The sequence below is a fragment of the Ceratocystis lukuohia genome, assembly GCF_044167205.1.
Source record: "Ceratocystis lukuohia strain C4212 chromosome Unknown Supercontig1_pilon, whole genome shotgun sequence".
NCBI classification, from domain to species: domain Eukaryota; kingdom Fungi; phylum Ascomycota; class Sordariomycetes; order Microascales; family Ceratocystidaceae; genus Ceratocystis; species Ceratocystis lukuohia.
In genome coordinates this window covers 73-27,071 of record NW_027263520.1, presented here as the reverse complement: position 1 = coordinate 27,071, position 26,999 = coordinate 73, and the positions used below count along the sequence as shown (strand labels likewise).

Sequence of the window (26,999 nt, the reverse complement as noted above, 5' to 3'; positions counted from 1 at the left end):
TGTGCTTGGGTGCCAAGGTAAAGTTGTATGGGCCAGCACGACACTTATAGATGCGAAGATAAAACAAACACTTCAAGTGGATGGATGCAGGTGCAGGTGTAGAGTTAAATAGGAAGATGGAGTGGGCAGAAGAGGAGAGATGAGCAGACTAGAGGCGATGAGGCTATTGTGTATATGAATAACAATCTATACATAAATGCTTCAGTCCAGTCCATAGCTGGATGCCAGCAACCAGATAAGATCTATTCTACAAGATGTGATGTGATATTGACAAATGTATATTATAAGTAACGCAATTGACACGCCTAATTAATAGCCCGAGAAGCACGTTCTATAGTTACATAAGCATCCGAAGTGCTGCAAAGCTCCGTAGGATCTCTGAGGACAGGCTACATCGCCAGCAGAATGGCATTGATCTTGAGGGTGACAGATATGCGCCCCCCCTTAGCAGCGCCCACTAGAGGAAGCACTACATGGGCATCAGATTTTATCTACTCTGACTGGCTGGAAATACTTCTGTTAGTGCATTCCATGCTTTAGGGGCTCTGCCAATGGAGGTTTGCAGTGCTTTGGATGCTTCGGATGCTTAGTTTTGCATTGTTTTCAAGGGCTTGAAAAGCAAGAAGACTTTTAGCCTCTGTATTTAGGCTTGACACATTCAATGACTAAATGTAGTGATGCATAGTTTCAGCCACACTGTGGCACAGCCACGTGACCGACCCACATCACATATTTATACCTAGTCCTAGAATTCTCTGTAGATAGATTAAAATGAATATATTCTCTATGCAAAATCACCACAACAGGTTATGAGCCCTTAACTCGATCGATTCAGATACCCTCCATTCCTAGATTTACCATCCGCTCTACACAATAGCGACAGTGCACAAGTACAATTTTCAAACCTCACACGATTTTCAAATTTTGAGTTAAAACCAACCCAACCACCATGGCCAACAAGACTCTTGCACCTGGCATCTCTGTCCACCCGGCTACACTCGCTACCTCTCGAACATGGCTTCAGAATAAGGAAGAATCAGTTGACCCCACAGCAGTCAGGAACTGGATCCTGGACTTGGAACTTCCGACCATCGACGAGGTTCCGTACAGCAAGTGGTGCAAGAAATTCCAGGATGCCATCATCATCACGAAAACGTCGGCTTTGTTTGATGAAGCTAAGTTGGAAGATCAGACAACCCAGATTCTTGTATCTCGGAACACCTGGCGCAAAGAGCTGAGTCGATGCGCGCCGTTGCGGTCGGCTGCGGAAGACGCTCCGTTTCCCGACATTCTGCGCTCGATACACAAGAGGTGCAAGGATTCGGAAGTTGCTACCACTGCTGTTGCCTACCTGGAAGTGAACTCTCAGAGGTTGACCAGTCTCAACGATTTAGGGAAGTTCATTTCCTACCTTCGGCCCCGCGTACCTCTATGCGAAATCAAGATACCGAGCTTCTCTGATTCTTTAGCTATATTTGTATACTCCCAGTTGGTTGAGTTCGACAGGGCTGTGGCAGAGAAGGTACTTGAGTGCGGTACGTCGGATGAAATTTTTACCGAGTTGACTGAACTGGAATCCAAGCTCGTGTCGTCTGAGTCAAAGCAAAAGTGCGGCTACTGTGGCAAAAATGGTCATGTGGAGAAAGTGTGCAGGCAGAAGAAACGGGCTGGGAAGAAGGACTCTGAGAAAACGAAAGGGAATGACAAGCCAACTCCGAAGGTTAACTCGCTTCGATACACTGGGGAGATTCTTATAGACTCCGGTGCAGATACGTCAGTCCTACCAAACAGAGAACAATTTTCCACCTACTTCCCTTCAACTTCCTTTGCAGAGGCCCTGGGTGGCACAAACGTGAAATGTTTGGGCCAAGGCACCTTTGAATTCCCTGATGACCAGGGAGCTCTTATCAAAATTGAAAATGTTATACACGTTCCTGGTGCTCAACCCCTCGTGTCTGAAGGACAACTTGAACGGCTTGGATACAGGTGGAATGTCCATCCCGATGACACCAATTTTTTGGACAACCGTCGGGGCTCCACCTTATCAACGCTCTGGAGGGGACTCAGGAAATGGTACAATGTACTTCCCAAGGTTTCAGCCTTGAAGGCCACGACAGACTGGCATCATGTGTTCGCACATATTAACAACCACTACGTTCAACGTACCCTCGCACAACACGGATTGAAAGCGGTACTAGACAGCGAGAAATGTCAATCTTGCATCAAGGCGAAGATCACACACAGCCCGACGTCCTCGACAGGGTTACGTCGATCGAATCAAGCCCTTGAGTACTTACATCTAGATCTGGTTGGAGGTCAGAATTCCCTACCACCCGCAACATCCTCGACCGACTTCCCACTTGCCAATCAGTTTTTGCTGGTAGTAGATGAACACTCCTTGTACAGGTGGGCGTTTCCTGTTCACAGCAAGAAGGACGTGTCGATACTGATAGAGACACTCCTTGACCAACTCAAGAATCAGATGGGTCGTTATCCAAAAACATTACACTCTGATGATGCCTCTGAGTTTAAGAGCAGTCAATGTCTTCTACTAGCTGAACGGCGCGGCATTACATGGAGTCGAAGTGCAGGCTACGCACACGAACAAAACGGTATCGTTGAAAGAAGCGTTCGCACTGTCTGTGAGTCACTCTGCGCGACTCACGAAAGCGCAAGCCTCCCCAGCAGGCTTTGGCCAGAAACACTGCAGGGCATCCTATACATTCTGAACAGGACAGCCAACTCAGTGGCCAAAACCTCTCCATACCAGGTGCTTTACGGCAAACTTCCGGATATCAGCCACCTTCATCCTATCGGTTGCCGTGCATTCTGGCCGATAGAAGTGAAAAAGAGGGATAAGATTCAACCGAAGGCCACATCTGGCATACTTCTCGGTTTCCATTCCTCAAACTCCTACTATGTCCTGGAAGATGGACCCAACAAGCGTGTCATCTCGCGACGTGACGTTACGTTTATAGATAGTGAGTTTCCCCTAAAGTCGCAAGTTATGGCTCTGAAAAGTCGGATGGAATTTCCCGTCGCCCAGGCGCTCTCCGGTCCTGAGAAGGATAAGTGGCTGGAAGCCATGCACAAAGAAGTACAGACCCTCGAGTCGTTTGACTCATGGGAAGTAGTTCCAGCGCATTCAGCTCCACGTCGACCGATGAACAGCAAATGGGTTCTTCAAAAGAAAGAAGATGGGTCATTCAAAGCTAGATGGTGTGCCTGCGGCTACGACGAAGAGATACACACAGATATAAGCGCTGAAGTCTTGAATGGCGTATCGCTCAGGATGATGTTAGCCCTAGCCGCCTCGCGTGATCTGGTGTGTCATCACATAGACGTCAAGTCGGCATTCCTCAACGCAGAATTGGACAACCCAGAGTACATAAAACCACCTGCGCACATGGGCTTCCCTAAGGACCACGTACTCAAGCTGAAGAAAGCTGTATATGGTCTAAGGTCTGCACCCAAGCGCTGGCAGGAGACGCTGAACAAACGTCTTGTGGACATTGGCTTTACACCATTGAAGAATGACAAGACGATATTCTTCAACGGTACAACTTGGATTGCGGTATATGTCGACGACATGCTCGTTATGTCCAAAGAAGTCAGTGATACACTTGACGCAATCTCCAGTTTGTCTAACACCCTCCAACTACGTGATCTCGGTCCAGTGTCCTCCTTTCTCGGGATTAAGGTGGAACATTTGCCTACAGCATTAGGCATTAGCCAGAAGCCAAAGATCGAGAAGTTGGTTGAGAAGATGAATCTCTCTCAGTGCAGAGGAGCATCGTTACCGATCAGCGACGACAATCTCATCGATCAGGAATCTGAGCTACTCTCGGAAAGCGAACACGAACGGTATCGAAGTATTGTTGGGTCCCTGCTCCACATTTCACTTTTTTCGCGACCAGACATATCATACACGGTGATGAGGCTTTCATCAAGGACACACAATCCCACGACCTCGTGTCTCCAGGCACTTAAACACTGCTTGAGATACTTACACAGGTCGAAGGATTATTCACTTGTGTTCCGCAAGAATCCCGACCATGATATTCAGGCGTCTACGGACAGCAGCTGGGGTAACAATGTTTCCCCACACGCTATTTCAGGCAACGTATTCACGATAAACGGGTCAGCGATTATGTGGAGGGCGCGCAAGCAGACCCTTACAGCGCAGAGTACCTGCGAGGCTGAGTATGTCGCTGCAGCTGGACTGGCAACTACGGCCACATGGCTAAAGCCGCTTTTTGAAGAGGTGTTTCAAATCGAGGAGGAGGCGCCGATTGATACGCAGATGGACAACCAAAGCGCCTTGGCGGTTGCCAACGGCTCGAAAGTATCCACGCGTAACAGGCATTTCCTCATCAAGCAGACATCTCTGAGAGAGGCGATACAAGCAGGTGTGATCAAAGTCACATATACTCCCACTGACCAAATGATTGCGGACGGGCTGACAAAGGCGTTGCCCAAGGCAAAATTTGAGGAATTCTTGTGTCGATTAGGCATGAGAAAGGGGGAGTGTAGTGATGCATAGTTTCAGCCACACTGTGGCACAGCCACGTGACCGACCCACATCACATATTTATACCTAGTCCTAGAATTCTCTGTAGATAGATTAAAATGAATATATTCTCTATGCAAAATCACCACAACACTAAAGAATCAAGAATCAATTGATCAAATGAAAAGTCAGACTTGAGAGGGAAAAGTGTGACACATGCTCATCATGTTAATGCATTTTTGAGACGTCTATGCAAGTACATGTTGGCAATACAAGGAAGACAGAAGCTTGGATGACTACACCCTTCTTAGGGCAAACACTCCCATGCCATGGCTAGCTGGTTAATGGGGATGGTATTTTCCTAGTCCTCAAAAGCACATTACAGAGTATGTCGAGCCCACTGGTTTGGCAGTCCCTTAGTCCACAGCTAAGTGTCAGCACTTATGCTGAATAGGATCCTGCATCACAGGGGTGTAGAATCATGGAAGCTATAGTTATAGTTATCCAGAATAAGCCAAGTTTCCATGCACAGAACAGTTTTGACAGAACACAATGTCCCCAAACTCCATTCCTTTTGTATGATGCTCATGAAGGGTCAACCCTTTCATGGATGTTCGTTAGGGTTAAGTCTTGGTTTTGAAGAGGTTCTACATGACTATGGGAATCATGCAATGGTGGTCTTTTTGTTTACCTGGCTAGAGGCTGCAGCTAACTGAGCTAAGGACAAATGAATGGCTACATGGTCTTTGAATGATGTTTACTGTTGCTACCTTCTAGCACATTGCTCCCATTGAGAACTAGAAAGGTTTGCTTCCCTGACTGATTCCACTAGGCTCATGAAGTGGGAATGACTAACAATAATATCCTCTCTGGCTGGAGAGCTACTGATAATTAGCCAATTTCTCGAGCTAAAGCTCTGCAGAAGCCAAAGGGTTTGAGGTGCAGCATCAGATGTTGACAGTGTATGCCATGAGCATTGCTGGTCAAGAGGAGCAACTGGACTGAAATGAGGGAAGACAAGGAAGGCATGAGCCAATCCCAATAAGCATTTTGTGACCCCCAATAGAGCTGCAGTGATTGGAAAAGGTCTTCTGAAAAGAAAGTGAAAAGGAGCTTCTCATGGTGATTGGCAGCTCTTCAGAGGAGTCACAGTCAGAATGAGAGGCTGTTAGAGCATACCACAGCAGTGAGCCACCAGGTCTGTGGCACGAGCCAAAAGAGCTAAGATTCAGTAAATATAAATGGCAAACTGAAATGAGGTCATAGTTTGCAAATGACTTCTGTTTTGGCTAGATTCTATGTAAATGAAACAGCTGAGTTTTGGTGGTGGAATCCTTTTTTTACTTGACGAAAGTGTGGTGGTACATAACACTTGCTCCATTGCTGCATTGAAAACCTTTCAATGAGGGAGTTTAACGATCAGAAGAATATGACATTAATAGGAGTGATGATGAAGGCATCTGCCATGTGTTCCAAATCCAGTGCTGTGACTGGTGTCAGAAGTACAGCCTTCGATATACTCCTATTAGCAATGTATATCTGGATGGATCACAGTAGCATTGCTGACCCTGATCTAGTTCACACAAACACTAGGTTGAGCATCAGACATGAAGGGTCTTCTTCTAAAGGCCTATGTGCTTGATCTAGACAAGGTAGGGATGGATATATAAACTGGCTGAGATCTGCTCTGCAGGCATGCCATAGACAGATACAGAGCAACTTCAATAATCACTTATCCCTTCTTCTCTTCTTCACAGGACATTCAGTACATCCTCCTGATATCTACTGTTGATGTCACTCTCCATTATACATAGCCAGGATCCAAGTGAGATAATATATTAAATAAACTTTAATTATGGCATGGATGACTATCAAAGGATAGCTACGTTTTAGCTCAAAACTGGACAATCAACTGAGCCTTGCCTAACATTCCTGAGGAGATTCCTCAGTGTCTAATCATTGCTGTGCAAGTGTGTTGCTGCCATGTCTGAAATGCAGTGTGATGGGTAAGAGTGAGGCCTGAGCTACACATGATGTAGACTGCCATGGCCATGCTGTGAGCCTTCAAAGCTATTGTCAGATTATTGCTCACTTTTTGTAGCAAATACAATCTGCAGCCATTTTCCAGTGTCAAGATATCTGCCAATCTTGAATGACTGAATGTAGCGGTCGCGCATATCTTGGAACTGATTGCATATTTCCACAGCATCCTGGGCGAATGATGTTGCACTCAAAGTATCCCAAATTTCAGCATGATCCGAGGAGTCTTTTGAGATCTCAATACCACGAATCGGCATTATGCCAAGCGGATCTTCGTCCAAGTTCATCAAAGCCCTATCAATCATGACGAGATCAGACCCCTCAAAGTTTTCGTACATGATCTTGTCAAGACTCGCCACAGTCAGCTTGCTTTCATGTTCCCAAATACTCATTAAAGCTTCATAGGACTTGAAATCATTTGTTGGATTTTTGACTGAGGCAATTTCAATATACCTGGGCTCTTCACACACATAAACCTTTGCGGAAAAGCCTTCTGTGGTTGTGACTACTTTCCAGCCATCATCCACATGCTCGAGTATCTGCAGGCCAAGATCAGAGGGACGAGGGACCGTTTTATCGCCGCCAGTGACTTGTGTACACAACAAGGAACCCATGCAGGCTGATTGGAAGAATTCGAAAAGCTTCATGATAGTGTAATGAGTATTGGTGTAATGAATAGAAGAAGGTGGAATAAGAGAGTTTGAAAAGAAGAAAAACAGGTAGCTAGTAGTATATGTGATTGGTAGATGGAAATACCAGACTTGCAATATCGTTTGCGTGAGTACGCCAAGGCAAAGGGGTATACTTAGGGATGATATAAGGTGAGAGATGAGGACATCAGAGGTGATGAAGCTAATATATTTATAAAGAATAATGTGCATAGAACAGATCTTGGTCTATACGCAACTCATGTGTCTAGTAGCTGGATGTCAGAGATGAGCTATTTAAGCACTATTGACAACAGCTTCGCAATCGCAAAGAGTGGCATGGCAGTACACAGAGGTTTGTACAGTCAGTGTGCAATGTGTGTGTTATGCAAGACTAACGCTCGTTGGTCGTGGCTACTGGAATATCATTCTGTTTGTCTTTCTGGGTTCTCACTCTTTCAGGATATTAACCTACCAAGACTCATGGTTATACTTGCTAAATGTGTCTGATATAGAGAGTAATTCACTACTTGGAATTGCCTTGAGGCCATCAGATGTTGCTACAGTAGTGGCCTTATTGCCAATGACAAAGTAACCTGTTCTATGGCCAGGAACAAGAAGACAATAAAATCGGAAAAAAATCAGTTCTTGTAGCAGCATTCAGCTAAACATTATTCCAATGTTTCTAGACAGTTGAATCGCTCATGGATGTGCATTAATGGCTGCAATCCATTCCTAGTTTTTAGAGTGGACTGGCTTCAGGTTTCTATGCAGATCTTTGCCTGTGATGACGATTAGCTTAGGGCATCTGGAAAAGAGTTTATATACAGTATCGATCCCTAAAGAGTTTGCATGCATAGCAGAGAAAGCACAGGCATAGCAGAAAAGCACAACTCCTCACAGATATTAACCATTCATAGTCGTTTAATCAATGTGGAACTATTTAATTGTATCGAAGTAGTACTAGTGCTTATCTTCAGTGCTATAAGTCAGTCTATTCATGTTGAAAATTAGAAGGCCATAGGTTGATCCCAGTGCCATTGGCGTTACTATGTAAACGGCGGTCTTCTGAACGGACCCCGAGGTTGTGGGATCCCCTTAGCCGACTTCGCCCCAGCAGCCTTACTGGCAAAGGTCAAAATTGCTTAGTTGCTTTGGTATACTGACACGGACTGATGGAATTTCTCAGGTCCATGCATACCGTCAAGGTCTTGACAGCTCAGCTACAGATGAATCTTGACTTTGTCTACGAATCTTTTCGGTCGACTTCGACCGAAGAGGAGGTTAGACCACATATGGCAAAGCTGATGTACTTGTCTCGATTAGATTTCACACTTGCCATGGCGAACCCTGGCTGGAAATGTCAAAAGCTTCTATTGCAGCTGTTAGACTTGGTGGTTTATGCAATCGCTTTGGTAGTAGGTCTGATGGATGGGATGTAAGCGAGGGTAAAGAAGGAAGGAAAAGATGTCAAAATGTAGCTATATTGTATACTTGTATTGTAGATATCATCACATAGTTATCATCCCAGACAACTCTAGACAAGATGTCTGGGCATATGCCTTCATCACTAGGGTGATTGGTCCTGGGCCTGGGGCCTTGTGGAACTGTTCTGTAATTTCCGAGTCCACATCAGGAACAGTGATGTTCATTGTAGACCTGCCTGCCCGTCTGTTTAAATACACTTTATCACTCTGAACTCTCGTCCCTGTCTCCCAATTCCGCCTGCCTTTGACACTATCAGTGTATTACTCAGCCTTAGTAGCAAATCTAATACTAACCCATTTATCAGAGCCATATCTCCCAACCCTGAATGACTCAATATACCGGTTGCTCATCTCCTGAAACTCATTGCATATTTCCACAGCATCCTTGGCAAATGAAGTTGTACTCAAAAGATTCCAAACTTCAGTGTCCTTTGGGGAGTCTTTTGAAATGTCAATACCAAAAACTGAATCCACGCCAGAAGGGTTATAGCCCAATATTTCCAGGGCGTCTCTAATGATGACCATATCAGGCCCAGCAACATCCTGATATGTGATCAAGTCAAGATTTCTCACACTGAGCCCAGTTTGATCTGCCCAGATACTTAGCACAGCTTCATAGTACTTAAAAGTGGCTGTTGGGATTTGCATTGAAGAGACGTCAATAAAACTCGGCTTTTTGGCAATGAAGACTGTAGCGAAAAAGCCATCAGACGATGTGACTTCCTTCCAGCCATGCTTATCGTGCTGGGGTATATTAAGGCCAAGGTCATGGGGACAAGGGACTTGTTTATCACCTGCAATGACTTGGGTAGACAATAATGCAGCCATAAAAAGCGGTTGGACGAACTTCAGAAGCCACATGATGGTATAGTGAGTTGAAGAAGGTAGAATAAAGAATTTGGGAAATAAGATGAAAAGAAAATGGTAGCCAGGGGTATATGTAGCTGGTGTATGAAAGTACTGAAACTTGGAATGTCGTCTGCTTAGGTTCAACAAGGTAAAGTTGTTTGGGCTCGCACAATACTTATAGATGACGTGAAGATAAAATAAGTGCCATAGGCGCATGAATGTAGGAGTAGGTGAGAAATTAATAAGAAAGTATGGACAAGTGGGCAGCAGTGGACAGCAGTGAGAGATAAATACGATAAAAGCGATGAAGCTAACTATCACACATATGAATAATACTGCATAAACGCTCCACCCTATCTCCAGCCCATACTGATCTGACATTGACAGATGTATTATCATGGGTGAGACAATTCACATCCATGTTACAGATACAAGGTACAATGCTGTTAAACGTATAGAATCTCTACTAAGCTGACTTCTTTCTGAGTCCTTATGCTTTCTGACTTCCTATGCACATGTAGTGTGTTGTCTCAAGTTTCTGTTGACTCTACTGTATTTTATGGATATTTTAGCTTGGATACACATTACTAATACTACACCGCAGCATAGCAGACATATGTCAACAGCCAATAGCTAGCACTTGACAACCAAATGTGCCAGCTTTGACTGAAGTTGTACACTTTTGCCTGCATGAAGCAATCAAAAACAAAAATCAGTGGCCGGCTGAGAAGAGAGGGGTAGGGGCTGGGGCTGGGGGCCCTGCACTTTGGCTTGGGCAGCTGTGCTGGCTACTTGCTTGCTTGGTCTTGTCCAGAATACTGTCTTCCATTCCTCCCCTTCCTCAATGTGAATACAGTGGAAAGCTACTCCAACATCAAGAGTGTTTCATAACACCAAGTGAAGCTCAAGTGACTGGAGAAGCTCTTTCCAAAAAGGAAAGTGAAAAGAGGTTTGTTGTAGTGAATGGCAGCTCTTCAGAGGAGTCAGAGTCAGAATCATCAAACTAACTGCATGTACAATTGGATCAAAAACAACAAGCTATTCAATGAGACGAAATGAGTTGTTTTCATGAAAGCTAGAATTGACCAAGGCTAGGCTAAACAGGGGAAACAGTCCCCAACATGCCCCCAGGACATGCTAGAATCAATCCAGTGAAGATCTTCTGGTCCCAAAGGCTACAATGTCACTGATGTGAGAAAGAAGGTGGAGGAACAAAGCCTTCAAAGCAGACTTGTGAAACTGGATGAAAAAAACTGCCTGAAGATCAAGCATCTCAGTGGAGCGCTGAACTGGCCAAGACCATATGAAATCAGCTGGATGAAGGGGATAAACAGAGGTACAGTCGCCCGGATCCCGGCAGCACGCTCTGGACATGGTGATTTTAAAGAGTATCACGTGTGGCTCAAACACACCAGTGTGACTAAGCCAAGACCTTTACCCATCCATGGGAGTGTCTAGGAAATGACAAGATTCTGTCCATGAGATTTGTGTGAAAGCTCCTTATAGGAGACAAGAGACTCTAAGTGGAGGCTATTCCACATTGGGATGTGAGAGTAGAGGGCGTGGTGAGAAGGTGATCTCTCAGGAGGTACGAGTCTGGTTGTTTGTTTGCTACTTTTCTTTTCTACGTTCTGTTCACTGCTTTGTTCTTTGTTCTTTGTTTGATGTTTAGTGCTTGGTTGTTTCATTCTTTCCTTCCTTTTCCTTTCTTTTTTTTTTTTTTTTTTTTTTTTTTTTGCGTATTGTACTTTGACCATCATGCACAAGTAAAGGAGAGTTTTCAGACTCAAGTTTACCCAGGGTTAATCCGACTGAAGACAGATTCCCCACAATACCCATCCTCTATATAGTTCATCCAGAGTTCATCCAACAAAAAGCTTGTTTACCCCTCTTTCCCTGCTTCCTCTGATAAGAGCCTTGTCTTATCTGTTTAGTTTACCCAGTGCTATTCTGATAAAGGTTAGAACCTCCAGAATGATAACAATCAATATTTGTCAGTAACCTAAGTCACAGTTAGCTTATTACTTCAAACATCACCATGACATTAAAAGCTTTGATCATTGAACTTCTGAAGAACCAAGCTGCTTTCTTGTTGATTTCCCCTCAATTCTCTATTTATCACTTCTTTCAAGTCACATCTACCCCTTTCACTGCCCTCTCCATTTAATATTATCTGTAAGCAACCTTAAGACTGCTGCTACATCTTACATATTCTATGCTGATGCTATGACTACAATATAGTTGATTACAAAACAGCCCACTGCTTTCAAAATGACGAGTCACCCTGGGCTCCACCTCTCATTCGATGAGATCATGAACCTCAGAACATTTGAAGACGTCTGTCAGCACGCGAACTGGCCCCAGGACACCATACCACCACAGGCATATTCTAGAATAGCTCCAGACAATCGTCCACGCTGGATCCAACACTGGTGTGGTACGTTAATTACAACAGAATGCTGGAGTTATCCAAGGCTAGAAGAAGAACTTTGTAAGCTGGAGGGGAAAAAGGAGTACATCAACATCAACAACTTGAAAGTTTACCTCGCATTGAAGGTATCCTGCACTGAGTGGGTTAATGGGTATATCTTTGAGGACACTGTTGGGAACATACTTATCCCTGAGATCCAAAGTGTCTTACACCAAGTCGAAGAATATATCAAGCAGCAACCCTCTCCCTATGATGCTGAGCGGATATTTATAGAAAAGGCATTCACCATTGGTGAAAAGGCTCATCCCGACTTTCGCTATGCTAGTGCTGATCTCTGCCAAATACTCGAGCAATACCATCGCCAATTCTTGTTGAAAATGGAACACTACTTGTCACCTTACACGTCGATTGTTGCACCATCAGGGACAGGAAAGTCATATACTGTTTCACAGCTCGCTGTTAAACACAACAAGTATGTGATTTACCTGAACTTTGCCCCTGAATACCATAAAGGTTATCCAGGAAGATCAAGCTACGCCTCTCTCATTTTGGAGGCCCTCAACAAAGTAATTCAAGGTTTACCCTTTCTTGAAAGACGCCACAAGATGGAATGGATCTGGAGTATTGTTATTTGGGCGCTTTTGCGACTGGCCAGATCAGCCCGGGCTTCTGGGGTGAGCGCCCATGACTTCTTTCGCTTGCAAATCGATGGGGGCGACGTTAGAAAACAAGATGTCATCACATCTGCTCTTCAATTCGCCATCAATCAACCCCCATTTCGTTGTCCAACAAACCAACTTCCTAACCCAACAGCTGACTGGCAAGCTTTTGATGATCACTGCAAAAATGCATTCACTACACCTGGGCCTCAAGAAATGACCAATGATGATGCAAATAGGTCCATACAGCCACACAACCTCGCATTTGTAGTTTGTATCGATGAGGCACGGAATCTTTTGGGAGGACCTGAAGGAGACAGCACACTGTTCCGTTCTTTGCGTCAAGCTCTGTGGTGGACTGCTAAGTATGGGGATGAAAGTTCCTTCTTTGGTGTGTTCCTTGACACAACATCCAAGGTATCTAATTTCTCACCTGCTCACACACGAGACCCTAGTCAGAAGGTTCGCACTGGTGAGCGACCAAGTGCAGTGCTCTTCCCCCCCTACCACCAGTTTTTCACGAAAAATATTTATGCGCCCCCAACGCCACCCCAGTTCGATATACCACAAGTATCCTGGGATGTGTTGTTAAACTTTGGTCGCCCTCTATGGGGGGCACTGCTTCAAGGGGGCAGCACCTGTCAGGCTGTGGTCGATCTTTGTAAAGAAAAGTGTCAGCCTAGTGAACCACCATGCCAAGACCTTCATACAAAGACTGGGCTTCTTGCTCTTGTTTCATATCGAATACCTTTCACCATCTCCAATTTTGCTCTTGCAGAATCCCTTGTTTCACAATGGATGCACACATTAATTGATGTTTCAGACGACCGTGAGCAACTAATGGTACTACAACCTGGTGAGCCCATCCTAGCCCTAGCTGCCTTTCAGTATGGGATGACAATGTCAGATATGCTGCTCAAAGCTCTAGAAGTACTTGATCAAGAACTCTACTGGAACAGTGTCAATGTAGGAGACATAGGTGAGTTCATTGCAGGACTCATTCTTCTCCTTGCCTTTGATACTGCTTCATTTGTTTCATTCCCTGAGCCTCTTCCTCTTCAGGTCTTTCTCAAGAACCTACTTGGGGATGCTGTTGTGAAAGATCTCTTGACAGTCTCAAAAGATTCATTAGATCTGAACTTTGGCACGATGCTCTCTTTTGGAACAGTGTTCTTCAACCGGATTTATCGCCGGGTTACTGCACCATCGGAAACAGATATCTACAACATGTATAGGACCTGTACAGCCTGTTATCTGCCACCTGGTTTTAATGGGGTTGACATCCTCATTCCAGTTTGGGTTCCTCCACAAGACGACAGAATGGGCTATGTTGGCTGTATTCTTGTGCAGGTCAAGAATAAAGCCTACCATCGATTTGCCGCCAATGCAATGAACTCTGCATATGATCATACAAATCGTGGTTTCACAGCACTAAAATTCAGTCGCAAAATGCCTAGCATTGGCTTCATGATGTCTCTACGGGGTATAAAACATGGCTCTAGAGTTAGGCATTCTTCTGTGAGTGATAAAAAGAACCTTGGCATCATTCTGTCTGTTGGGCTAGACGCAGAACGGTATCCAATGTTCCAGGGGCCACCAGAAGATCCCTATACATTAGTCAAGCAGCAAGTCTTGCGTTATTTCCAGACAATTTTATCTGCAGTAAATACGATTGAGCTGCAAAAGAACAAGGATGCCTACAAGCGTATTCTATTCGAGACAGAGTATTTACCCTGATTGCAATACGAGAATATGGACTGGGAGCTCATCTTGATTGGCATTTTTAATGTCTGGACTTTACCATAGTTTGTATCAATACAATATAGTGCCATCATCAATTTTATCAAATGCCTATCATAGGTTGGTGAAGCAACTAATTAGAAGATAGACTATGGCAGAAAGAAAGGTATAAAGCACAATTTCTAGGCTCTTATCCTTGTGGACCAGTTGCTTTAGGATGGAATGATTGGATTTCATTGACTTATTGCACACCTGATGTGGTGTAGATGGTAGAACACTCTGTAAATTATAATACTTGTTGTGTTGGATGAAATGTTGGATGAACTGCATGGAGGATGGATATTGTGGGGAATTTGCCTTCAGTCGGGTTAACCCTGGGTAAACCCGAGCCTGAATACTTCAGCTTAGTTGTCCATGATGGAAGAACTTAACACCTTAGAGAATGAATAGAAAACAAGCTTCACCATAACGATCAATCTGTATACTAGCACAGTTCCATGTGTGGTTGTACAGGATCACGAGTGACTTCTAAAGTGATAAAATCTGAATTCAGTAGATTGTTCTGACAGTGACCTATGAAGAGTAGTGAGTAGTCATGAGGGAAAGATGTGTTGCGTGGCGCAGTGACATGGGTGATTTGCACTCAGCGCCATCCCTGCAGTCACATGCTTGCAACAGAGCTGAAGAAATACTGCCAATCCTCCCTGACTTCTCACCAGCTATGAGCTCGGCTTAACGCCTTCCACCTACAAGGCAAAGAATTTCACAATCATTCGCACAATTACTCGCCATCAATCGCTTCATCTTTAGACCATCTATTTCACCCCACTTTTGCTATTTTACTTCATACAAATCTCGCCTCACTTGTGCTGGCGCAAGTTCTCAAATACAGTCACGAACATTTATATCCTTTTTAAAAACCTCGTATCTCTCACTTCAAAATGTCCACCCAAACGCATCAATTTGGGGTCATGCTGACCTCTCAGTCGGATTGGGAAGTCTGGTTTCATCGTCTAGAGCTAAAGGCTTTTGCCCTATCCATATGGGACATTATCAAGCCCGAAAATCAGCCTGCAGTCACTACTCGAAACCGAAGCCCTACTGCTATACCAGAACCAGACTCTACAGCAGAATCAACAGCTGGTGATACAGCCTCCGCCAGCGTAACCCTTCTTACTGAACCGGAATATCCCGCACTTGAGGATGCTCATTATGAGCGGAAATATCGCCTCTTTGTCTTCAAGATGAAGGAGTACGAGACGCAGCAAAAGGCTCTACAATCTATCGCTGAATTCATCTACCAAACGGTCTCTGGCAATCTTCTGCTCATTCTTAAGAACAAATACACAGTCAAAGACCAAGTCGCTGCTCTACACCATCGCTTCAAATTGTCTCCTGCTGTGAAGAATAAACAGGCACGTGACGCCTGGAAGAAGGCTCTTCAGACACCAAAGAAGCAGGGCCTTGAAACATGGCTCGACAACTTGCTGGCAGCACACACGAATCTCGCAAATCTTGGACTGCCAGAAGCAGAGAACAGCAGCGCAGTCGAAGCACTGCTATCGTCTGTCAGCCCTATCGCACCAGTTGGCTGGGTCGAAGAAGTGGTTAGTGACCAATTAAAAGGTGAAAACCTCATCTTTGGAGATCTTCTAGTCAACTTCAGACTGATGTACCAGATGATTAATGCTCTAAAGGGTACGCAGCCACAGAAGGGAGCCTTTGCTACAAACACAAATCAATCAAAGCAAAAGACTTTGGAGAAGCCATGCCTATGTGGTGATGTGCATCGATTCAGCGCATGCCCCTATCTCCACCCAATACTTCGCACAACGGGTTGGGAGGCTAATCAGCAGATCCAAGCTACCATCGATCGAAAGCTTAGGGATAGCTGGAAGCTGCGCAATTCGGTTAAGAATTCGAAAAGATACGTCCAAAAGCCGAAGTCCACACAGAATAGGCTAGAAGGATTGACGAATACGAGTGCGGACAAATATATCAAGAATGCCTTTACGAAATCAAAAGCTACGACTTTCTCAGCTCAACATCGTCATCATTTCGACCTTCTTCGAGACAGCTGGGTCTACGATACCGGATCTGATATCCATGTTACAAACACACGCACGGCTTTCACAGAGACACGCAAGGTGCGCAATGAATGGCTATCTGTAGGCAGTCAGCAGGTCGGAATTGAAGCCTACGGAGAAGTCATCATACCGGTCAATGGCCATATGGAGACCGAATATCTCAAACTCTCCAATGTCGCCTACATCCCAGACTTCCCGACTAACCTTGTATCTGGCAAGCTGCTCAAACCTCACGGAGTCTATCTGAACACTTACAACAACGTACTGCTCTCCGACGAAGAGCCTGTCTTTGCGCCAGTTGATTCTTGCAGCTGCCGCCAAAGCTCCTGAGGGCCGATCCCTGATTCCAACGAAGTGGGTTTTCAAGGTCAAGCTGGACAGAAAGTACAAGGCAAGGCTTGTGGCACAGGGGGACAAGCAGAAGGTGGGCATAGATTATAAGAAGTCCAAGGTTACCAACCTGTGGGTAGTCATTTCGGCTAAATTTGCTGATCTTTACCTCCATCTCATTGTGCACAAGTCTTGGCCTGTTTTCCTCGAGACAGTTCACATGGTGACTGAGTTGCCGAAATACAAGAAAGCACCCATCCCCAGGCAAACCAGGGAACAGCGTGCCTCTGCTACTGCTGGACGAAAAGGGGGATCGTGCTAAAACTGCGACCAGTCAGGCCATCACTCGAACCAATGTCCCAAACCGCGCGACGCTGCCAAGATCAATGCCAAGATCAGCCCCAAAAGAGCAGCAAATCGGCAGCAGAGTCAAGGCAAGAATGGACACTCCAGCGATGTTGACCACTCCAAAACGACACATTCAAACAATAAGATCTATTTGTCAGATCTTCAAAATAATAATTTGGTGAAAACACCATTTTCTTTACACCTTCAGATTTGTTAACCCTTCAGACGAGAGAATTCAGAACTGTGATGCAGAAATCAGAAACACGACGAAAGTTAAACCCCATTCAGAAAATCAGCAGATCTCCGACAGCAGAAGCAGATGCCACAATTTAGAGCCCACAGCAGTCAATCATCATCATCAGAATATCACGAACCAGAAACGCTGGATAAAATGGACATCGACCAGAGCCAAGAGAGTCCCAACGCCTTCCGGCCCCGATCCCTGCAATTCCCTTCATTCGATGGGAACAAAGGGAAATATCACATTTGGAAGCAGCGTATAGTAGCCGCTTTGAACCTACAACATTGCACGAAGCTGGTGGACATGATCCCAGCCCTACAGATAGCCTTGGTGGAGGAGGCTAACGAAGGAGTGGGTCGGGATCTGGAGAAACTGGAAGAGAAACCAGGAGCCATGACGAAGGAAGTCTGGGAGATCCTAGACAAACGCTTTGAGGACCCCTTCTATAGAGCCCGAGCCAGCGAGAAGCTGGAGAATGTACGGCAACGTGGAAGGCCACTGGATGACTACATTGCAGAATATGGGGATCTCTTACAGCAAGCAGGAGGAGAGGACTACCACGAGGATGTTAAAATCCGAGGTCTGATGAGAGGTTTGGACGATGACCTCTGACAATAAAGTCTTCATATCGGCCAACTCAGTAACAATTACTAGTCCCATAACACTTTTCTACAATATCAGAAACTACGGCCAACGAACTACGTCTCCGACAGAGTCAGCACATCGTGAGCTAAAAAGCTATTTGGTCAGAGGTACTGGCGACTTGAAGGTCCTTCCAGGCGCAGCCCTTACTGTTAAGGTCACGATTTAGGAACTGGATCTTCACAGCACTTAGGACTTAGGGACAAATATTTCGCATTGAAGAGTAAACTAAACTAGCAGTCGATTTCAGGTGCGCTGGATGAATACTTATACCAAGAGCTAAGATTATCATTGTCAGAGGCAGATTATGATTGTCAGAGGCAGATTGTGATTGTCAGACACAGATTGTGATCGTCAATGGCAGATTGTGATTGTCGGGGGGCGGTGAGAGGCCTCCCACTTCCTTTTCTCCGAACAAGGTGCAACCTTAATATCAGCCTCTTCTTCTCCTCCTTCGGTTAGTTGTTTGGCCCTTTTCTTGGCACCACTGTTTATATGCATCTGTTTCTAGGAGGGCATCGATGGGTTCCCATGTTGCTTCTGTGTAGCCTTTCCATTTGACTTTGACTTGTTTGTTGTCTCTGTGGGTGCGTTCGCCTAAAACTTTCTCGACTTCCCAGTAGTTCTCTCCATTGATCACTCCCATGGGTTGTGGTTGGCTGTTATGGGTGTCTTGGGATGGGAAGGGGTCATTGGCTGCTAGTCGCAATCAGTCAACGTGGTAGACGTCGTGTGATCGTGAGCCAGGAACTTCAAGGCGGTATGTATGGGGTGTCACACGTTCCAACACTTTACAGCGTTGGTGTTTTTGTCGCAACTTCTGTCCAAGGCCTTGGCCTTGTTGTTCAGGGCGTAAGGTTAGCCACACGAATGAGCCGATGGGGAAGTCTGGTGCTGGCCGGCGGTCTTCGTTCTCTCTCTGCTCCATTTCTGCCCTTGCGAGAGACAAGTTTGCGTGTGCCCATTTCTGGGCATTTCTCAAATGTTGCATGACTCTTTCAGCTTGTCCAAGGGGGCCGTTCTCGTTGGGCTCTGCAGGCAATGGTGGTGCTGAGAAGGTGCGTGGGTGGTAGCCGTGTAGCAAGAAGAATGGGGAGACGTTGGTAGCGGCAGAGGGTGTTGCATTCAGACTGAATTCCACTGTTGGTAAGAGATTTAACCAGGCTGGGCCTTCAGCATTGAGTTTTGCCAGTTTGGTCTTAATTTCAGCATTCATTCTTTCTGCAGCACCATTTGTCGCTGGGTGGTATGCTGTGGTTGTCAGTCTTTCGATGTCTAGTCTCTTGCATAGGTGACGCCAGGCTGCATTGACAAACTCCCGATCAGAGAGTATAGATTTTGGCATCCCATGGATTCTGTAGTAGTGTTGAAAGAAGCTATCAGCTACTGATTCCATGTCCAAGGAGTTGGTGGGGATGAGCATAACGCCTTTGGTCAGGCGGTCGACTATTGTCAGTATGTGTGTATACATTATACCCCCCTTCTGTGCAGGCTCTAGGGGTCCTATGAAATCGATGGCAATCTCTGCCCAAGGTTGGTCGGGAATGGGTAGGGCTTTGAGTGTGGTTTCTTTGCTGTCTCTTCGGATGTTTGTGCTGCCACAGACTTGGCAATTTCGACAGAAGCGGCGAATATCCTCCACATAACGAGGCCAGAAGAATTCACATGCGAACTCGACTTGCATTGTGTTTTTACCAGGGTGCAATAGTGTTGGTGAATCGTGGATGTTCTGAAGTACTGCTGTGCGTAGTGGTTCGTATTCTGGTACCCAAAGTTTGTTTCTGAAGCGTACTGCTGAATCGGCGTCCAGGGAGCAGTCTGATACATTTACCCTTAGTTTTGTTCTGATGGTTTCAGGCCACTGGGACAACCCTTCAGTTAGAGCTCTATGGATTTCTGCATACATTTCATCTGAGTTGCATGCTTCTACCCAGAGTTCTCTCAGGACAGGGGGAAGGGAGGGTACTGCTTGTTGGGTTCCTGTTGTGCAGATTTTCAGTGTCTTGGAGTCACCATGTAACATGGTCACTAAGCGGCCTTGGTAGCGTTCGTCTGATGCGTCGTCTGGGGTATCTCGGCGAGAGAGTGTGTCTGGGAGGGGGGGATAATTTCCCAGGGCGGTGGACAATGCTGCAATTGTACTCACTCAGGGTGAGGTACCATCTTGTCTGGCGTTCTGATAGGTGCTGTAACTTTGTGAAGTGCAGTAAGTTCTTGTGATCTGAGAGGATGGTGAATTCGTCTCGTAAACCTTTCAGTTCACTGCGCCACTCTTTCAGTGCACAGATTATTCCCAACATTTCTTTGTCATGGATTGGGTAGTTACATTCTGCAGCAGTCATCTTCCTACTGAAGTAAGCACAGGGCCGTGTAGAGTTGTCAGCTTGTTTCTGTAGGAGGGCAGCGCCTAAACAATAGCCTGAGGCATCTGCTTCTACTATAGTGGGAAGCTCGGGATCGTGTGTACATAGGATGGGTGTTGTCGTGAAAGCGGTTTTGAGTTCTTGGAAGGCTTCATCTTCTTGTACACCCCACTGGAATGCTTGGTCTTTCTTTGTCAACTGTAGTAGGGGATTGGCGAGTTTGGTGAAGTCAGGAATGAAGGAGCGGTAGAAGTTGCACAAGCCTAGGAAGGAGCGGACGTCTCTGATTTTCTTTGGTGTTGGCCATTCCGTGACAGCGGACACTTTGGAGGGATCTGTAGAAACGGACCCAGGTTCGAGGATGTAGCCGAGGTACTTGACTTTAGTCACTGCGAACTCACACTTGTCAATGTCAATTGTCAGTTTTCCTTCCAGGATCTTCTTTAGTGCTAAGTTGACCTTTTCGTAATGGTCTTCAAGCGTTCCATCAGTGTAGATCAAAATGTCATCAACGTATGCAGACAGCCACACATCTAAATAGGGCTGTAGAAGGGAGTTCAGGAAACTTTGGAATTCTGCAGGAGCATTGGCCAGGCCAAAGGGCATTACTTTCCATTGAAAGAGGCCATGTCTTGTCCTGAAGGCTGTTTTCCACTCATCACCTTCTGCAATTCTTATGTTGTGGAAGGCTGAGACCACGTCTAGCTTTGTGAACCATTTTGCTTTAGAGACGTTTTTCAATGTTTCTGTAATGTTAGGCAATGGGTATCGGTTCTTCTTCATAACAGCATTCAGTGCGCGGTAGTCCACACAGAAACGTAGGCCACCACCAGGCTTCTTGACGAAAAGGATTGGTGCAGCAGCGGTGGATTGACTTTCTTCGATGTAACCCTTCTCCAGTAGCGCTAGAAGAGTTTGTCGTAGTACAACTAGTTCTTCTCTTGTCATACTGTACAGGGGACCCCAGGGGGCTTCTTCGTCTGGCACTGTGAGTTCTATCTTGTGGTCGTGTCCAGGTCGCCGTGGGGGAAGTTTCTTCGTAAACTGTGCGTCAGGGTCGAACGCTTTGACATTCTCAGTATCAATCCAGTGGGGGACCTTCTTCTTCCAGACATTGGGGTCTGCAGGCTGTCAGTCTCTCTGGAGTCTGTCAAGCGCCTTGTTGATATCGTCGATTGAAGCCATGAACACATGGAGAGAGTCCTGGCTGACAGTGTGAAGGATCTTCGTAACATCGTAAATTTGCTCCAACGTTGAGCGGAAGTTTGGAGCATTCGTAAGTTTTCCGTGGGCAACAATGCCGGATTTGAACGTAACCGTGTCTTTTTCGCAGTCAATGAGTGCGCCTTTCTTCTTTAGCCATGGGTAGCCAATGAGCAAGTCTTCTGCAAGCTCAGGGACCACCCAGGCGACGTGATTTTCCTTTTGGCCAGACACATCTAGTGTGAAAATGGCCACCGTGTTTACCGTAACAGGATCCTTGGAATTGAATGGGGACAATCTAATCGGTCGGGATGCTTTATGCGTTGCAATTTTCCATTTTTGTACGAGACTGTCACGGGTTAGCCTACAGATGTTCGTATAAGCAAGTTCGGAGATGGTCAAAGATTACGCATTAAAGAGGAAAGGAAAGGGAAACTACTCTAAACTAGCTAGTTGGTGAGGAAGGTTCTTATAGTCCCTTCTGCAGGGTGGGTCTTCTATAGTGGGGCTGGCCAGCGTGTCCTTCCAGGCGCAGCCCTTACATCTGCCTCCTTCTTCTCCTTCTCGTTTCCGGTTGTTGTGCGTTAGTTTCCTTCCACTCCTCCAGTGCGATGGTGTTCTCCAGATATTCAGCTGGTTCCCACGTGGGCTGATTCCATCCTTGCCATTTGACTCGGTATTGTAACTTGCCATATCTTGTCCTCTGGTTCAGTATCTTTTCTGCATCATATTTGTCTACACCATCTTCATGTCCCACTGGGCCTGGACGGTCATCATGAGTAGTCTGGGATGGGAAAGCATCATCTGCTGCAGGTCTGAGTCGGTCGGCATGGTAGGTGTCATGAGCTGTCGAGCCTGGTACATCCAGCTTGTAAGTGTGACTGTCAACCTTTTCTTTCACTTTGCAGCGGATATGTTTGCTTTGTAGTCCACGTCCTAGTCCTGGTCCAAAATGCTCCTTTCGCAGTGTCAGCCAAACCCAGTCACCTGGTTGGTAGTCTCTGTGTGGCCTTCGTTTCTCATTTGCGGCTTCTTCCATAGTAGCTCTAGCCATGGTAAGGTTTGCCTTGGCCCAGTCTTGAGCAGTCCTCAACTTGTCCAGAACTCGTTTTGCTTGGCCAAGCGGGCCATCAGGGTTTGGTGGCGGTGTCTGGGGGGGTTCCAGGTCAATTGTCTTGGGGTGATAGCCATGACTGAGGAAGAATGGTGATATTTGGGTTGCACTGCTTGGTGTTGCATTGAGAGCAAACTCGACCATTGGGATAGCCTTCAACCAATGTGGTCCTTGGGCACCAAGCTTAGCAAGTTTAGACTTGACCTCAGCATTCATCCTCTCAACAGCTCCATTAGTTGCTGGGTGGTATGCTGTTGTTGACCTCCTTTCCACTCCAAGTTCTGTGCAAATCATTTTCCAAGCTGTGTTGATGAATTCTCAGTCTGAAAGTATGGATCTTGGTAGCCCATGGTGCCTGTAGTAGTTGTGGAAGAAAGCATCAGCCACATTTTCCATATCCAGTGCTTTCATTGGCATTAGGAGCACTCCTTTCGACATGCAGTCAATCACGGTGAGTATGTGGGTGAATTCCTCCTCGCCTTTCTTCGCTGTTAGCAGTGGGCCAATGAAATCAATTGCAATGTCTTGCCATGGCTGATCTGGGATAGGCAGGGGTTTCAACAAGCCCTCTTTGCTAGTGCGCCAAGTATTTGTGCTTCCACAGACCTGGCAATTTCTCGAAAATCGTCGTACATCTGCAACAAAGTTGGGCCAAAAGAACATACGAGCCAGTTCTGTATATAGCACATTCTTTCCAGGGTGTATGAGGGTAGGTGAGTCGTGAACGTCTTGCATCAATGCTGTTCTCAAGGGTTCTGAATTGGGGACCCAAAATCGGCCTCGGTACAGTACTTGCATCTTGTCGTCCAAGGAGCAGTCACTGACGCCCACACGCAGTCTGTGTCTGAGATCTTCTGGCCACTGGCTGTCTTTCGCCATCAGGCAGGCTCTGATTTGTTCAAGATCCTTGTCGTTGTCTATAGCCTTGGACCACATGCTCTTCATTTTCTCTGGCAGTGAATCTGGGGGTGTGGTTTCGCTTGGAATCAGAAGTTGGCTGTCGGTACGCCTCACTTTGAGCACTTCATCAACTCCGTTTCTCTGGGATTGTAGCAGCTGTTGCTTTCGTTCCTCGAATCGACCGTCGTCTGGGCCTTCTGGCATGTCACGCCGTGACAAGGCGTCAGGGAGTGCAGAGAGCTTGCCTGGGCGGTGAGTGATGAAACAATTGTACTCGCTCAACATTAGGTACCAACGGGCTTGACGTTCTGACAGATGTTGGAGCTTTGTAAAGTGTAGGAGGTTCTTGTGGTCTGACACCACCTCAAAGGCATCCTTCAAACCTTTCAGTTCACTACGCCATTCCTTGAGTGCATAAATGATTGCAAGAAGTTCTTTGTCATGAATGGCATAGTTGCATTCCAATGCAGTCAGTTTTCGGCTTGTATATGCACAGGGGCGTTTGGAACCATCTGGCTGAATCTACAGGAGAGCTGCACCCATAGCATACCCAGAGGCATCTGCCTCCACTATTGTTGTCAATTCTGGGTCATGACTACATAGGATTGGCGCTGAGGTGAAGGCTTGCTTAAGTTTCCTGAATGCCTCATCTGCTGCTTCATTCCAGCAAAATGTTTTCTTCGTTGTTACCAGGGCATTAAGTGGCATGACGACTTCAGAATAGTTGTCAATGAATCCTTGGTAGAAGTTGCAAAGCCCTAAAAACTTCCTCACATGCTGTACAGAACTTGGTGTTTCCCATTCTGAGATCGCTGAGATTTTCTTTGGGTCTGTCAGGATTTGACCAGGTCATAGGATGTATCCCAGATATGTGATTTCCTGAGTTGCAAACTCGCACTTGTTGATATCTACAGTCAGGCCTCCTTCTCGCAGACAGGTCAAGGCTGTGTTGACTTTCTCGTAGTGATCTTCTGGGGTTCCATTTGTGAAGATAAGAACATCGTCAACATACGCAGAGGCCCAAACATCGAGATATGGTCGCAACAGGCTGTTAATGAATCTCTGGAAGTGTGCAGGTGCATTGGCCAGTCCAAATGGCATCACTTGCCACTCATAAAGTCCCTGGCGAGTCCTGAAAGCTGTTTTCCACTCATCTCCTTTGGCAATCCGAATGTTGTGGAAGGCAGAGATGACATCCAGTTTCATAAAGAGGGTTGCTTCTGAGACATTGCGCAGGGTCTCTGTGATGTTGGGAAGTGGGTAACAGTCCTTTATCATTACTCCATTGAGAGCTCAGTAGTCCACACAGAAGCGTAAACCACCACCTGGTTTCTTGACGAATAGAATTGGCATGGTGGCTGTGGACTTGCTTGGGCATATGTAATCTTTCTGTAGCAATGTCAGAATCGTTTGGCGAAGAACCAGGAGTTCATCGCGAGACATCTTGTAGAGAGGACCCCATGGTGCTTTATTGTCTGGGACAGACAGCTCAATCTCGTGATCCATTCCTGGACAGTGAGGAGGGAGGCGCTTGGTAAATTGTGCATCTGGGTTGAAAGCATCAATGTTTTCATTTGACACCCAGGCAGGTACCTTGCTTTTCCACTTTGATGGGTCTGTGGGTAGTTGGTCTTGGTAGAGGCAGTCCAGGGCTTTGTTGATGTCTTCCACTGTAGCTCTGAAAACTTTGGCCTTGTACATGCTGTGGTCTTTGCTATCTTTTTCGATCAACCATTCAAAAGTTTGCAGCCTCCTCACAAACTGAGGTTTGGCCAGCATTGTGGTGTTTCTACCACAGACTGTGATGTCGCTACTTTTGAAGGTGATTGTATCTCTTTCACAGTCAATTACTGCATTATTTCTCTTAAGCCATGGGTATCCAATCAGAACTTCATCTGTTAGGTTCAGGATAACCCAGGCAGCGTGCTTTTCTTTGAAGCCACCTACATCTATTTCGAAAAAGGCAATTTGATCCGAGATAGTGGGCTTCGTGCTGTTAAACAGGGTCAGGCTACAGGGTTTCCTGGCCCTTTGCATGGGGAGCTTGTTCTTTGTCACAATTCTTTCACTGATCATAGAGGTTGAGGCACTGCCAGTATCTATTAAGGCGATGGATGGGAGGTTCCCATCAATAACTATGTCCACCTCTATAGCCTGGTTCTTGTGTGGCTGTTCCTTGTCCTCCTTTTCCCAGTTCGACACGAATTGTTTGGGCCCCTCCTTGGACCTCTGTACACGACTTTGCACAGAGGTATCTAGTTTTCCAAAGGGGTGTCTTCTTCATCCGAGGACTCGTCTAACTCGGGGCTCACTTCCTCTACCTTTCTGACAGGCCTTGAGGAGCCAGCTGGGGGTCGTGCTGGAAGGTAAGGGCATTGAGCTGATTTGTGCCCTGAAGCACCACAGCGGTGGCAGTGTCCTTCTTGGTGGTGTTTATTGATCTCTTCCTTGGGGACCCAGTGTGCTCTCTTTTGGCTGGAGGACAATGAAGAGGCAGACCTGGTTTGGTCTCCAGCGCCTCTGGTGTGGCTTTTGTCATTCCTACTCCAGGTGCTTGGTCAAGGTGGCTGAGGTCGGTTTCCTGACCCTCTGTTTCTTCTAGCTGCTAAGCTAGCCCCCAACATGAGCAGGTCCTTCTTGTACTCAATGAAGGAGGTGTACTCCTTTGTTGATACCATTCTGTCTGCAAGCTCTGCTGACAGCCCCTGCTCCATGTATGAGATCTTGACATTGTCAGGCCAGCTGGAGCCATTGGCCTCAAGGAAGATCAGTTCAGTGTCACGGATTAGCCTACAGATGTTCGTATAAGCAAGTTCGGAGATGGTCAAAGATTACGCATTAAAGAGGAAAGGAAAGGGAAACTACTCTAAACTAGCTAGTTGGTGAGGAAGGTTCTTATAGTCCCTTCTGCGGGGTGGGTCTTCTATAGTGGGGCTGGCCAGCGTGTCCTTCCAGGCGCAGCCCTTACATCTGCCTCCTTCTTCTCCTTCTCGTTTCCGGTTGTTGTGTGTTAGTTTCCTTCCACTCCTCCAGTGCGATGGTGTTCTCCAGATATTCAGCTGGTTCCCACGTGGGCTGATTCCATCCTTGCCATTTGACTCGGTATTGTAACTTGCCATATCTTGTCCTCTGGTTCAGTATCTTTTCTGCATCATATTTGTCTACACCATCTTCATGTCCCACTGGGCCTGGACGGTCATCGTGAGTAGTCTGGGATGGGAAAGCATCATCTGCTGCAGGTCTGAGTCGGTCGGCATGGTAGGTGTCATGAGCTGTCGAGCCTGGTACATCCAGCTTGTAAGTGTGACTGCCGTTAGGGTTAGTTAGGGTTAGGGTTAGGGTTAGGGTTAGGGTTAGGGTTAGGGTTAGGGTTAGGGTTAGGGTTAGGGTTAGGGTTAGGGTTAGGGT

The 26,999-nt window shown here is 46.2% G+C and overlaps 5 protein-coding genes across 5 annotated transcripts; 3 read left to right on the top strand and 2 right to left on the bottom strand.

Annotated features, from left to right (window-relative positions):
- Nucleotides 1-949: 949 nt before the first annotated feature.
- On the top strand, nucleotides 950-4,543 carry HOO65_010005 (putative serine threonine protein kinase domain protein; the record flags this gene model as incomplete). The annotated part of the gene is made up of 2 exons (XM_071005321.1): nucleotides 950-3,864; nucleotides 4,015-4,543. The coding sequence occupies 2 exons, from the start codon at nucleotides 950-952 to the stop codon at nucleotides 4,541-4,543; spliced, it is 3,444 nt and encodes a 1,147-aa protein (XP_070861827.1).
- A 2,048-nt stretch (nucleotides 4,544-6,591) lies between these two features.
- On the bottom strand, nucleotides 6,592-7,197 carry HOO65_010004 (uncharacterized protein; the record flags this gene model as incomplete). Its single annotated transcript, XM_070999606.1, has 1 exon — nucleotides 6,592-7,197. The coding sequence occupies one exon, from the start codon at nucleotides 7,195-7,197 to the stop codon at nucleotides 6,592-6,594; it is 606 nt and encodes a 201-aa protein (XP_070861826.1).
- Nucleotides 7,198-8,945: 1,748 nt separating this feature from the next.
- HOO65_010003 (uncharacterized protein) lies at nucleotides 8,946-9,545 on the bottom strand (the record flags this gene model as incomplete). The annotated part of the gene is made up of 1 exon (XM_070999605.1): nucleotides 8,946-9,545. One exon carries the CDS (start codon nucleotides 9,543-9,545, stop codon nucleotides 8,946-8,948), a length of 600 nt encoding a protein of 199 aa, XP_070861825.1.
- A 2,259-nt stretch (nucleotides 9,546-11,804) lies between these two features.
- Nucleotides 11,805-14,360, top strand: HOO65_010002 (uncharacterized protein; the record flags this gene model as incomplete). The annotated part of the gene is made up of 1 exon (XM_070999604.1): nucleotides 11,805-14,360. The coding sequence occupies one exon, from the start codon at nucleotides 11,805-11,807 to the stop codon at nucleotides 14,358-14,360; it is 2,556 nt and encodes an 851-aa protein (XP_070861824.1).
- A 944-nt stretch (nucleotides 14,361-15,304) lies between these two features.
- HOO65_010001 (pol-like protein) lies at nucleotides 15,305-17,981 on the top strand (the record flags this gene model as incomplete). The annotated part of the gene is made up of 4 exons (XM_071005432.1): nucleotides 15,305-16,711; nucleotides 16,749-17,003; nucleotides 17,115-17,281; nucleotides 17,417-17,981. 4 exons carry the CDS (start codon nucleotides 15,305-15,307, stop codon nucleotides 17,979-17,981), a joined length of 2,394 nt encoding a protein of 797 aa, XP_070861823.1.
- Between the last annotated feature and the right edge of the window lie 9,018 nt (nucleotides 17,982-26,999).